The sequence below is a fragment of the Elephantulus edwardii genome, unplaced genomic scaffold (assembly GCF_000299155.1).
Source record: "Elephantulus edwardii isolate Elephantulus edwardi_28Jun2011 unplaced genomic scaffold, EleEdw1.0 scaffold00015, whole genome shotgun sequence".
Lineage (NCBI taxonomy): Eukaryota > Metazoa > Chordata > Mammalia > Macroscelidea > Macroscelididae > Elephantulus > Elephantulus edwardii.
Genome location: NW_006399765.1, coordinates 18,447,857 through 18,460,849, shown reverse-complemented (window position 1 = coordinate 18,460,849; position 12,993 = coordinate 18,447,857). Strand labels below are relative to the sequence as shown.

The window sequence follows — 12,993 nt, the reverse complement described above, 5'->3', positions numbered from 1 at the left end:
CATGGGTGTGCATATATCTGCTTGGTTGACAGTTACGGTTTCTTTAGGGTAAATTCCCAAAAGTGGAATTGCTGGCTCAAATGGTATTTCTATTTGCAACCTTTTGAGAAAGTGCCATATAGCCTTCCAAAGTGGTTGTACCATTTTACACTCCCACCAACAGTGAATAAGGGTTCTGGTTTCTCCACAACCTCACCAGCATTTGTTGCTTGCTGTTCTGTTAAATTTTGCTAGGCTGTTTTTAGGAGGTGAGGCTAGGGAAGCAGGAAGTTGTGAACTTTTTCTTAAAAGAGGAGACACTGCCTTTATCCATTGTGTTCATGGGCCAAAGGAAGAATTTCCCATTTCCACATCAGACTAGCCCACCCCCTTTCTTGCCTGTGCCTGATTTGCAGGGCTGTGAATTCAACGACCTGTGTAGCCAGTTGTTTACTTTGGGTGTTTGGAATCACAACCTTACGGCAAATCATGAGACTTCACGTGGATGTGGAAACGTCCTTCTGTGCTTCAGGGTGAGAACTTGGACGTTTGACTTTGTTTTGCTTCAGGACCCCCTAGTGATGCAGTGTTTGTCTGTCAGGCTACTAATTAAAAAGTAGTTAGGGTCCACGAGCCACTTGGAGAGCAATGAGTGGTCTCTGGTGACGATTCGCAGCCTTGGAAAGCCAAGGGACATTTACTGTGGGTTTGGCTTGTCTCCTTCACAGTAACCCGTACAGGCAAAAGAAAACACCACAGTCCAAGCATTCCTTACCACCCTCCTCTGAATACCACATCCTTTGTGGTCAAACTTAGTGGTACCTCGTGGCTGCTGTGATGCTGAACACTGTGACACTGATGCATCAAATGTGATCATGTTTACCAATGACAGACTGTTCCGTGGAGCTCCCTGATTAAGACAAGCTTGAAATCAGGAGTGGCATCCACTTTTGTAATAGCTTGCCTCTGGAAACTCTATGAACTTGGAGAAACAATGAAAGTTATACAAGTGTTCAGGTCTTTTGTTTGTAGGGTCGCTATGAGTCGCCTATGACTTAATGGCACTTAACAACAACAGTGGTCAAATGGTATTCAGTAATATAGAAAGTAGCTCTTATCACTGCCCACTACGGTGTGTTAGTTTTCTGAGGCAGAGTCTAAACAGCAACTTTGCTGTGTTGTCCCATCACTGCTAAATAGTTTTATACCACACGTCTCCTGGAGGACAAGGTACATATTGCCCTAGTCTAGTTGTGTTTACTGGGTCAGTTAGAAATCTTTGTTTGCAAACAACAGGATCCAACTGGCAAATTGAAAGTGGGGGGAGAAGCACCCCAAGCCAACCCACCTCTGAGAGATACTGGAATCAGATCAAAGAAATAGCCAGGTTTTGAGAAGACAGGAATGAGGGCATCAGAAGGATCCAGGTAGTTAGAACTCACAAGATAATTCTTTAAAGTGCGGCTGTGAACACACTTCAGTGCTTAATTAACAGCTGCCTCCTTTATATGCATCGCTCTACTTAGACTAAGAACTCCCTGATGATTGAATGTAACTGGGCTGGTTTGGTATGAACGTGCCCATCTCTTAACTGAAGGTGGCAGAGGAAACACGATCAGAGTATCCTGAGGATGGAATGGTGAAGAGGTGGTTCCCTGGAGGAAAGGTGGAGGGGTATCATCCAGAGAAATGGATCCCGGTGCTCAGGTCTGTTCCTAGGGTTGCTATGAGGAGTTTACAACTCAACGGCACCTAACAACAATAACAATGACAACATAGAGTGAGCTACATTGGCCTAGTGGACAGAAAAGTTATGCTACCAAGCCCAAGGTTAATCTGCGGCCCTCAGGCCTGGTTCAATTTTTTTTTTTAAACATTCCTCTAGGTGGTATAGCACTGGTCTGTGCATTGCTGTACAGAGGTAACTCGTGGTTGCTGTGATGCTGACCACTGTGACACTGATGTGTCAAATGAGATAATGGTTACCCATGGTGGACAGTGTTTGGTGGAGCTTCCCGATTACAACAAGCTTGGAAGCATGAGTGGCATCCACTTCCGAAATGGCTTGCCTCCGGAAACCCTATGAACAGTGCTTGGGTCTTCTGTTCATAGGGTTGGTATGAGTCGTCTACGACAACAACAACAACAACACAACACCACTGACAAAGAAGCAGGCAGCAGCCAGGAGTTAGCAACAGAAACTCCTGAGAGAGGAAGAAATGAAATAGTTCCTAACAAGTTGTCATCTTATAGGGCCTCCATCAGAGAACTTCCAGTTTTATTTGGAAAAATCCATCAGGATTGTGGTGGCCCAGCTCAGTGAGTTGACTGGATTCCTCAACTGTGGCCAAGGGGCTGGGTCTCTGAGCACACGGAAGTCACCACAAGGCCTCCATGGTGGTGTGGCACTTGAGCGAGTCCCAGAAGAGGGAGCGTTAAACAGACCCCACAGTTGTCCCTCCCAGTCTTGCTTCTTTGGGCCTCTCTTATCTTTTCTGTAAAACAAAGAGATGATGTCAGAAGTAATTGAGGCCTGGACCTAGGACAGTAGGTCAAGCGTTCTGGGGTTCTGGGATGGGATGTACTTGCCAGTAAAGAAGAAACTGTGATAAGATCTTCCCGTTTGTAGTGGCTTCAGGTGGAAAATATACCTGGAGAGTGAGACAGAATGTTCTCTAGGCAAGATTAAATTTCAACTTTGATCTGCCCTCCAGCGTCCTCTCAGAGATGTGAAAACTGCAATACAGAACAGTCCACCGTCACACGAGAGAGCAAACCCATATTTGGGTAGAGAATACATTCTTCAGCTTGAATAAGGCCACAACGAGGCATTCGTATTGGGGAAATAGAGATGAGAGGGTATTTGGATGACTCATAAAGTACTTTCTGAAGTTCCTAGAAGAAGACCTAGAATATAATAATGACCCTTCACATGCCCGTTACTTTACTGTTTATAAAATTATTCCACGTCCATTAGCTCATGTACTTCTCACGCTATTCAGGGCAACAGCCACCTTAATAAAATGGTAACATCAATGCTGGGCAGATGAGAAGAATGTGGCCCGTGGTCAGTCAGCTGAGTAGTGAATCAGGGATTCAAACCCAAGCTTCTAATGCTAGATTCCATGCACCTGGCACTCTATGCCATTATGGTCACTTTGGGTTTGTCAAGTTCAATTCTTGGGCACCCCTGAAAGAAGTGGCCTTGACTGTGGGCACTGTGATGATTGCTTCTCTCCTCGGGCTCTGGACACAGCCCTTAGGGGTTGGCTGGAATAGCCCTCCCTGACTGCCAGACTTCACATTCAGACCTGGGTGTGGAGAAAATGCTCCAGGAAGTTTAATAAGTTGAGAAGTAACTAGGGAAGAAACCATGGACATCGTTTTCCAGAATTCTGTCTGCTGGAAGGAAGAAAAGAGCTGATGCTGAACCTTATCCAAGAGGACCGTGAACAGGAGACTCAGAAAATGCATCCATTTAGGAAGAGGGATTACACGCATCTTAGTCTCTGGAGTCAGACCTGGGTTCAAATATTGGCTTTTGCCACTTAGAATTTGTGAGCTTGGCTTAGACCTATTAGCTGCCAAAGAGCATCATCTCATGGCCAATCGGTAGCCAGTAGCCAAAGCTCCCCTATCCTACCTACTGAAGGAACCCTTCTGTACAAGTACCAAAAATCCAACCAAAGGCCTTCCGTACAAGTGAGTTCAGAGGTTCACCTGAGGTCACCCTCCTACACTCCACATCGCTGTCTCTGCTCCGCTTTCCTGTGTCTGCTTCATTCACAGGCCATGAGTTGTTAAAATTATTTTAATATGATGGGAAAATGTGAGAGACGCCATGGAGGCCAGCAGGAAGAATATGGGTCTGGAGACCGCACGAACTTGGCCATGAATTCCTACTTATGAGCTGTCAGATATTGGTTGAATTTCTTTACCCCTCTAAACCCATTTCTTCACTTGTCAGAGCCTCAGAATACCTCTGCATCAGTGTTAATGCAAAGTTCAAGTGAAAATAGCTGGCAAAATAAATGTTAAATGTGAAACAAGCAAAAAGCATAGGAAGGAAACTGAGCTCCCCAGCATTTACCAGAGCTCTTGATTTTCTCCGGCGTGGTCCAGCAGGTCTGAGCAGGGGGCCTTGGCTGGAAGGGAGTCGTTTGCATGCCTCTTGTGTACCCATTACATCGTGAGACCATTATAGCTCCTACAACCACTATAGGTCCGTATAGCTCCAGGGAGCTCTGGACGCCTAGTGGTAAGAAGTTGCGCTGCAGTCTCAAAGGCACGCAGTTTGAATCCACCAGCTGTTGCACGTGAGAAGGATGGCTAGTCTTCTCCTATGTGTTTTACTGCCTCTCAAAACCCACTGGAGGGTCAGCTATGGGTTGGTTCCATCTCCATGGCGCACAGCAACAACATCTGACACTCTAGGGCTGAATGGGTTCTCCTGAAGGGTTTCTAAGGCTGACTTTTTTTTTACATTTTTTAAATTTTATTTTACTTTGTGTGTGTACTGTCAAATTGGATCTGACTGGTACAAGAGGAGATTAACCCTCCATCTCCAGCAGAGCCGTTGGTGGATTTGAACTATGCATCTCTGGGACTGCAGTGCAACTTCTTGCCACTAGGCCACCAGAGCTCCCTAAAGGCTGACATTTTTACAGGAGCAGATTGCCATGTGTGTCTCCCCGACACCCCTGCCCTCAAGTAGCCATGGGTGAACTGGAACAGTGAACCTTTCAGCTAGCAGTCTAAAGTTTAACTGTTGGGCCACCAAGGCACACCTAGAGGTCACACAGCAGATGTCCTCTTGTACTCGAGGCCGCTGGTAGGGCATCAGAATGATCCCTGGAGTCAAGTATCCTGGGCTCGAATCCAGATTCAACTTATGACAAACTTTGGGCCCCAGCTGAATTACCCTCCAAAATAAGGGGCTGGCTGAGATTTGCACAGGCCAAGTGCTTTCCAAGGGACTTTGCAAGTCATGATCTTGGAAACTTTTTTTTTAAAAAAACAACCAAAGCCCAGAATAGTAGAGTAGAAAGCAGAGAGAGTTTTGTTTTCCCAACTATTAATACAGGCACAAAACTGCAAACTCTTAAGGTTGACTTCTTTAGAGGAGCAAAACCTGTGAAGTGGATACATGTGTGAGCTGAACCATGAATAAAAAGGACTAAAGAATTGAAGAGTTTGGGTTACGGTCGCACCGTCTCTAAGAAGCACTGGCTGCATTTCTTCCTAGACAGATTTTGTTGTTGTTGTTCTTCTGGCAGCCCAAAGAGTATTTAATACTCTTTTCCAGCACCAAATTTAAAGATATCAATTCTTCTCCACTCTTCCTTATTCACTGTACAAACATTCACATGCCTATGAAGCAATTGAAAATATTATGGCTCGGGTCAGGCACACCTTAATCTTAAAAGTAGCATCCTTACTCTTTGTTGTTGTTATGTGCCATCAAGTCACCATGTCCCTGTGTACAATAGCTCTGAAGCCTGCCCTGTCCAGAGCCAGTCCCACTGACTGCGACACACCTAATCCTATTGCCCCAGTTACTGTGTCAATCCATCTCATCTGGGGTCTCCCTCTCCTGTACTGTCCTTTCACTCTTCCAGGCATGATGTCCTTCTCCAAGGACTGGTCCCTCTTGGCCATGTGCCCAAAGTATTTGAGATAGAAGTTCAAAGTCCTTGCCTCCAAGGAGAAATTTGGTTTCACCGTCTCTACGATAGACATGTTTGTTCTCCTGGTGGTCCATGGTATATTCAAGACTTTCTTCCTCTTAAGCACCTTTTCCATTTCTCTCTGTAGCACTTTAAAGAAGTCCCCGACAGCACATTTGTCCAGCGCTGGACATCATTTGATTTCTTGACCGCTGTTTCTATGGGCATTGATTATGAATCCAGGGGAAATGAAATCATTGGCAATGTCAGTAGTTTCTGTTTGTCATGGGAAGAAATTAGCCTAGCTGTGAAGATTTTTGCTTTCTTAATAATGAGGTAGAATCATGCTGAAGGACTTTTGGTGGCCTAGTGGGTAAGGAGTAATGCTGCCAACCCAGAGGCAGATGGTTTGAATCCCCTAGCTGGTCTGCTGGATAAAGATGGGCAGTGTCCTCCCAGGAGACTGAAAGACTCTGAAAACCCGCCGGAAGGTCAGCTCTGTGTCAGTTCCAGCTTGATGGTGCATAACAACATTTTATGTGGAAGGCGATATTCTTTGATTTTCACCAGTTAATACTTCACTAGTGACTCAAATATCGTACCCATCACTGCCGTCAGCGATGTGAATTTCCTCATCAGGGGGCACTGTTGGTACAGTTCCCAACAACACAAGCTACAAGTGTCTGCATTTCTGCGTCGTTCCTTCCTGGAAAATCAAGTTACATCTTGCACTGAGTACTGTGTGTTCAGATGCAAATGAGGGCTGGTTTACACCAGGTATCTATAAACAAGTTTCTCCCTGATGCAAATGCTGGGTGGGACGTTCAGATGTTATGCCAAGTGCAGGTCAGTTTCTTGCTGAGCTGGACTGTTCTGGAATGCATCCCTGCCCATGCCCATGAAATGCCCAGTCGGTGTCACAACTGAAGACATCCCTATACCACACTACTCCTGGACACCTCCTCTCGCTCGGGCAGTACTGCACCACCCTGTGAAAGTCAGGGTCGGACTGAGAGTCTAAGACGGGAAGGAAGGTATGTCCTAGATATGCAGACAGCGGAACCATTCAGCACTAGAAGTTTCACTCCAGAGACCTCTGCATACTTTCCAGTGTAACTCTGCACCCTCCCCGCTATGGGGTCAGCTTCCTGAAGAAGGGTGGGCCACCCAAGGACAGCAGCACTGGGATGCTTCTCTCTGAATGCTGGGCTGTGCCTGGCCTGGCTCCATGCACCAGCAGACTGGAATGAAGGATTCCAAGGTGATCCCATATCCAGGTTCTCTGTATGGGCTGGCCTCTCCATCCGGGATGCCTTCTCTCCCTCATCCCACCAGGCCAAATCTTGACCCAGTTCCCAAATTTGTTTCCAGTTTGAGAAAAGCTTCCCAGGACACCCAGCTGAATCAGCTGTCTCCCCCTCTCTGTGCTTCCTTCAACCCGGGAAGTTCCTATGTTGTGCTAGAGCTTAGTGCTTGACTGACCTCCAACCCGTGTGCAGGAACTCTCATCTGCGCCATCTTTATGCCCCTGGCAATGGTTTTAGTACCTGACACAGAGCAGATGAGCACTCCCCTGCCCCATTAGGGTTCTGGAATAAACACAACATAGACTTCATAGCACAAAGGCTGACACCACCATTGTCCAGGATACACACGGAGAATCTGGAGACTTAGTGATGTTGTGTTGCCAGCACAAAGGTATGTGGTTCAAATCCACCTGCTCAGTGGGAAGAAGATGGTCAGCCTCCTCCCGTGAGGTTTACTGCCTCTGAAAACCTGGGGGAAAGTCAGCTCTGAATTGGCTTCGACTTGACAGTATACAATAACATTTTTTTCAAAAGAGAGGGACAGTCTGTATTCCAAAGGGCAGTTTATTTAAAACAAAGATGGAGAGATATAAGAATAAGAAAGGGGAGAAAAATAATTCTTAACATAGAAGCACATAAGTGCCTCGAATTTTTAAAAAAGGGGGGGACAATGGGGGGAGCTAGATCTCATACATCCACGAACTGCTGACCTCGGCTGATCATATACATCCAGACCTTACAAAACAGCATTTCAAGTAGCACTTAAGCCAGTGTTAGTTTCTGTTACAAAAAAGTTAAAGCTACAAACTTCACATTTTAAAATTGTACATCAACAGCATTTAAGCTCTCCCCACCCACCCCCGACCCCAAATTGGTCCAAGTACAAGCTGGTAGAAGAGGTGTTTTTCCAAAATAGAAACAAGATTCTGGATTCCAAGGACTATGACTATAATCCTGATGAACGCGCACACACAGTGATTAAGAAAGTATGGGGTAGGGAGAAATGACGAGACAAGAACAAGGTTCTAAATAAAGAACTGCAATCTTTAGAGGCAACATGGTTTGCCAGAAAGGACACCAGAGTAAGAATCAGAAGACCTGGAGCTGAGTCCTCATTCTGCCACCTTCTAGCTGCATGGTCCTGGAGCCACAAGCGTTACCTTTCTGAGCCTCAGTTTCCTCATCTGTCAAATGAGGGTAATAATAAGTATCTCCCAGAACTAAGATTTAATAGATACAAGGCTATTTCTTGAGTTAACTTTGATACTTCCTATCTTTCAAGGAGTGTCCTTCTCACTTAAATTGTGGGCTACACTGGCAGAAAATAGTTCCTAATATCCTGTGATTATCCTTTCAATATCTGCGTGATCTAAAGTGATGTTACAAAAAAAAAATAATAAAGTGATGTTACTTCTCATTCTTCTTATTGGTTAACAGCCATTGAGTTTTAAGTGGTATATTTTTGGCAACTGGTATATGTTCAGTGTTTCCTGGATCAGAGTCTATAGACTCAAGGAGTCAAAGCTATGGTTCTTAAATTATTTCAGACTGGCTGGTTCTATCTACCTGTTTGTCTGTCTGTCTGTCCATCCATCCTCCATCCATTTACAAAGCCAAACATCAACCCACCTGCCCACCCCTCCATCCATTTGATTGCCAATTGGAGGAAGGTACAAGAGAGGAAAAAAAAGAAAAATCTGCTTTGCAACTATTGATGGGGAAGCAATTAAGATACTCTTAGAGAATTGGAAATATTTTTAAAAATGCCATTAGTGTGGGCAAAAACAAGTGAGGGGCTCAGAGTTCTCTGGAAGTCTGAATCCTAAGTGCTTAAGGCAGAAGTAACTAAGACTTGTTCCTCTGCCCTTCTGCCACCAGAAACAAATATACCTTGTCAGGGAATGTCTCGGATCCCAAATAAATAGGCTCTGACCAGAGGGCTCAATCCAGCCAGACAGGTGAGCAAATGTATTTCACTGGAAAAGTATGTGGGTGGACACACAGGCTGGAAGCAAAATAAACTACAGATGAAGGTTCATGACTCAAGAGTATTTATGAGGAGAAGTGAACCTTCTCTTATTTGGATCTGGCCTAGGAAAGGGAAGGTGGGTATTCCCTTCCCGTCTGGCCAAGTGCAAAGTCCTTTGTTTTAAAAAAAAGAGACTGAGGCAGGCCTGGTCATTAGAACAGCAGATGGCCGGGGGATACACGCTTGATACTTTGGTTTTTAAAACTCACTTGGCTGACAGACCTAACTACTAATTTTAGATTTTCCCCCACCCTAAAATTGCCATCTCTGCAGGAAAAGGTGGTCAGTTTTTATTTTAAGCAGATGTGTGACTTTCCTTTTCCCTGTAAATACTGGCCCCATATGGTGAGGCTATGAATCCTGATTCTGCTGGCTGTCATTTCTTGAGAAAGAAAGTTTCTCTGAACTCATTTCTTCATCTATGAAAAGGGGATGAAGTACCTGACTCTCAGGATTGCAGAGCACCTGGGGCTGGCGAGTGTACAGAGCTTCCTGGCGCCTGGCAAGTGGTCAACAAATGCCAGCTGCCATTTGTGATCTGACCAGGAGCTCTCCATCTGCCACACAGATGCTTCACTGGCCAAGCCCTGGAGGCCAGGAACTGTCTTCTCGCATTCTTCAAAAACTTGCTTGAAAGGCAGAGAGTGGAACCTGATCACAGGAGCGGAGCTTCCCCCGCCCATCTACAGATGCCCAGCTTTGGAAAAGCAGAAGCAGTTATAGGGTGTCAAATGACAGGATCCTTAGATGCAACCTAGTCACAGCTCTTCTACGTGAACAGAAGAGAGATTAGGAAATAAATTAAAGTAAAAAAAGACACTCGTCTTTTCCAACTGTCCACTCTGCTGGTGACTGAGCTAAATCGTGAACTGAGGTCTTGGGAAGGTCTCTCGGCCTCTTCACGCTCCCGGTCTGTCTGCGTGGAGGCTGGGTTGCTGTCTGGCTGATGCTGTGGGACTCCCAGACCTGCTGACATGGAACAGTCTGACGCCCCTTGGCACATCTCCACTTAAGAAGCAAGGCAAGAACAAGTTAGCTAAGGAGAGTCCTCTGGGGCAGCTTAATCCAAACTACCCAGTCTGCTCCCTCAGAGAAGAGGCTGCTTGGCTTGGCCTCTCGGCGTGAGGAGTCCCCGAGTTCTAGCTCCAGTCCTTTCCTAACTCGCTCTGTAATTTGAGCCACATCGCTCCCTTCTCTAAGCCCCAGCTTTCCCATCTATACAGCAAGAGAGTCGGGCCGGATGATCATGGTCACTTCCGGCCGTGGCATCCTGCCTGCCTGGGTGGATCCTCCCGGAGAAATCGCATTTTTCATCTATACTCTCAGTAAAATGAAGAAGAAAACAGTCACATGTTTTGAGCATGGACGAGCGAAGCAGTGAATACCAGCTACCCCTCCATAAGGAACACAGAGCGAAATGCAGAGTGTGAGGTCTTCACACGAATGATGAGAGCTTCGAGAACCCTTCCCCTCTTGGGGAGGTTCCTGTAGGCCTGTCCCCTCACTGGATCGTGTCTCCTCTTAAGGCACTGTGCAGGATCTGTGCTGTGACTTTAGGCAGCTGGGAGAGTGGACGTGGACGACAAAGAGTTGATAGAGAGGAGGTCAATTTGCAAAAAGGGTGCCAAGCTTTCCTGGAACTTAGCAGGGGAAATGTGCACGCTCGGGGCCTCCTCCCGGCCATCACTGACGTCTCCTGAACCAGCAACGACCCTCATGGCCTGAAGCCACAGAGAGGGAACCAGCTCAAACTGAATTAGTAAATGCAGACCTGCAAGGGGAAGCCTGCTCCCGGGAGCCTCCTGTCCCAGCAGCTTCCCCACACCTACTGTCCTCGGGTTCCACACACAGTACCATAATCTTACAGCAAAGAGGCAAACTGTTTCAAACTGTACCTGTACAGAGATGCCACCACGCTGCGTGGGGAATCTTTATAATTTACAAACATATATGCATATTTATATCATTTTAAAAAGTCTTCCAGAAAGAACAATTGAAAGCTATTGAGAGATTTAAAAAACACACAAAATGCCACCTTGCCCAGCTGTCAGTCAGCTTAGGAGGCTCTGGCCCCGGGGTTTGAAACTCTGAGTTTAAAAGCGCCAGTTGAAACCCTCGGAAATCATACCCGACCCACGGGAAGACACACGTCAAGACGCTGACTGCCAAGGTGGCCCTCCCTGCTGGCGCACTTTCCTGAGTTCACACACGGGCTGTGGAGAAGTGACAGAGGAGAGCTGCTGGCCGATAGCCGTGAGCAGCGACAGTCAGAGAGCGTCCACAGCGGCCTGGTGTGCAGGCAGGACTGGGCCCCGCGTGCTCAGAAGTTCTGCTGCCGCCGCTTCTTGGCCTCAATGGCGTCGAGGATCGGCTGCCGCTTGGACTGGTACTTCTGCCGGATCTCTTCAATCTCCTGCTCCATCATGGGGTCCAGGGCCAGCAGCCTCTTCTGAAGGTCTTCCACGGTCCAACTCTTTAGCTGGAAGAGAAGTGGAGAGCACTGTCATAATAAAGCCCAGATTAGTGGACAGTCCAGAAATACGGGGAGGGGGAAGGGAAGGAGAGGACAGTGGGGTCAGACCAAGCCTGATGCGACGGTTGGACAGTGACAATTCCCTCAAATGACTGGCACATCCAGACGCTTCTCCAGAGTCATCTACTCCTGGCAGAGTTCTCAGTGCTAATCAGCTTGATGTATTTGTCCTGATTTGTTAGTTGCTGTCAGCTTAGCTCCAGCTCATGCCAGCCTCTGGACAGAGGAACAGCACAGCGTCCTGTCCTAACCCATCCTCACAGGGCTGGAAGGCCCATGTTCTCTGAAGGAGCCTCGGTGTATCTTCAGTGCCTTCCAACCTACATACGGGCTCTTCTCTCATACAACGCCCGCCAGCGTGCCATTGTGATTCCTCAGGTTTACCCGGGCCAATTTTCACTCGCTTTCTAGACTGTGAGTCTGGAAGCTTCATGGAAACCTGTGCAACATGGGCAGCCTAGCTGGTATCTGAAGTGCCAGTGGCATGGACTCCAGCACTACAGCCAACACAACAGCCTAACAGTTTCATGGTCAACCACTAACTCAGTCAATAAGAAATACATTAAGGGAGCACTGGTGGCCTAGTGGCAGGAAGCTGCACTGCAATCCCAGAGGTGTGTGGTTCAAATTCACCAGATGCTCTGCTGGAGAAGGAGGGGCAATCTCCTCCTGTACCAGTCAGATCTGATTTGACGGTACACGCACACAAAAATAATAAAATTTAAAAAAAAAAAAAAGAAACCCTCGAAAGGGATTCAAGGCTGTTGCCCAACTCTCTCCTGGAGAAGCTGGTGGCTTTGGACTGCAGATCTTTCTGTTTTAATGCAGTGTTTAATTTGGATGTGGGCAGGAGGCATAAATCACTCTCACATCAATCCGTTGCAGTCCTGCCCCATGAAATCTTGCTTCATTCAGAATCTGCTGAATATTTTGATGGCTAACCCTTCCCACAACATTTCTAAATGTTCCTACCTCTGGATTCTTCTCCCCTTGAGATCAGGGAGTTCCTTTCATCTATAGCCCCTCACCCATCACTTCGAATCTAGATTTTCCTCAAAGCAAGGGCAAGAAGAATGTTCTGGATTTTCTGGGGCCTGTGGTTGGAGGCATTTGTGGGCAGGAGGCATAAAGTCCACCCAGTCTGGCATCCTTGCCTTCATAAACTTGGAATCCCAGCCTCTACATAATGCCAAAGAGTATGAGGCCTTAATGCTCTGTTTTATGTAGGCTAGTATCTGGCCCAAATGCGCATTAGCCAACCTGTCAAATTGTCCCAGCCCAGCCAGCTGCGGGAGCGCACACAGATGACTCAGGCGCCCTGCTAAGAGTCCCTGTCTACACGAGCAGCCCAGGGCCAGGTTCCATGTCTCCTCCTTCACTAGGGACCGCAGCAGCTCATACAAAGAGTCTCACATTTCTGATGGTATCAGCAGGGTTCTGTAATCGGTCCGAGCCCACAGTTTTTTCCTCTAGACCCAA

General features: G+C 46.9%; 1 protein-coding gene across 1 annotated transcript in view; it reads right to left on the bottom strand.

The window, feature by feature from the left end:
- Positions 1-10,879: 10,879 nt before the first annotated feature.
- The window catches only part of STK4 (serine/threonine kinase 4), a 91,841-nt gene continuing 89,727 nt past the window's right edge, over positions 10,880-12,993 (bottom strand). Inside the window, exon 11 of the mRNA XM_006881566.1 lies at positions 10,880-11,460. Coding sequence (XP_006881628.1) covers positions 11,302-11,460 — 159 coding nt within the window. The 3' untranslated portion in view covers positions 10,880-11,301. The remainder of the gene's footprint in view (positions 11,461-12,993) is intronic.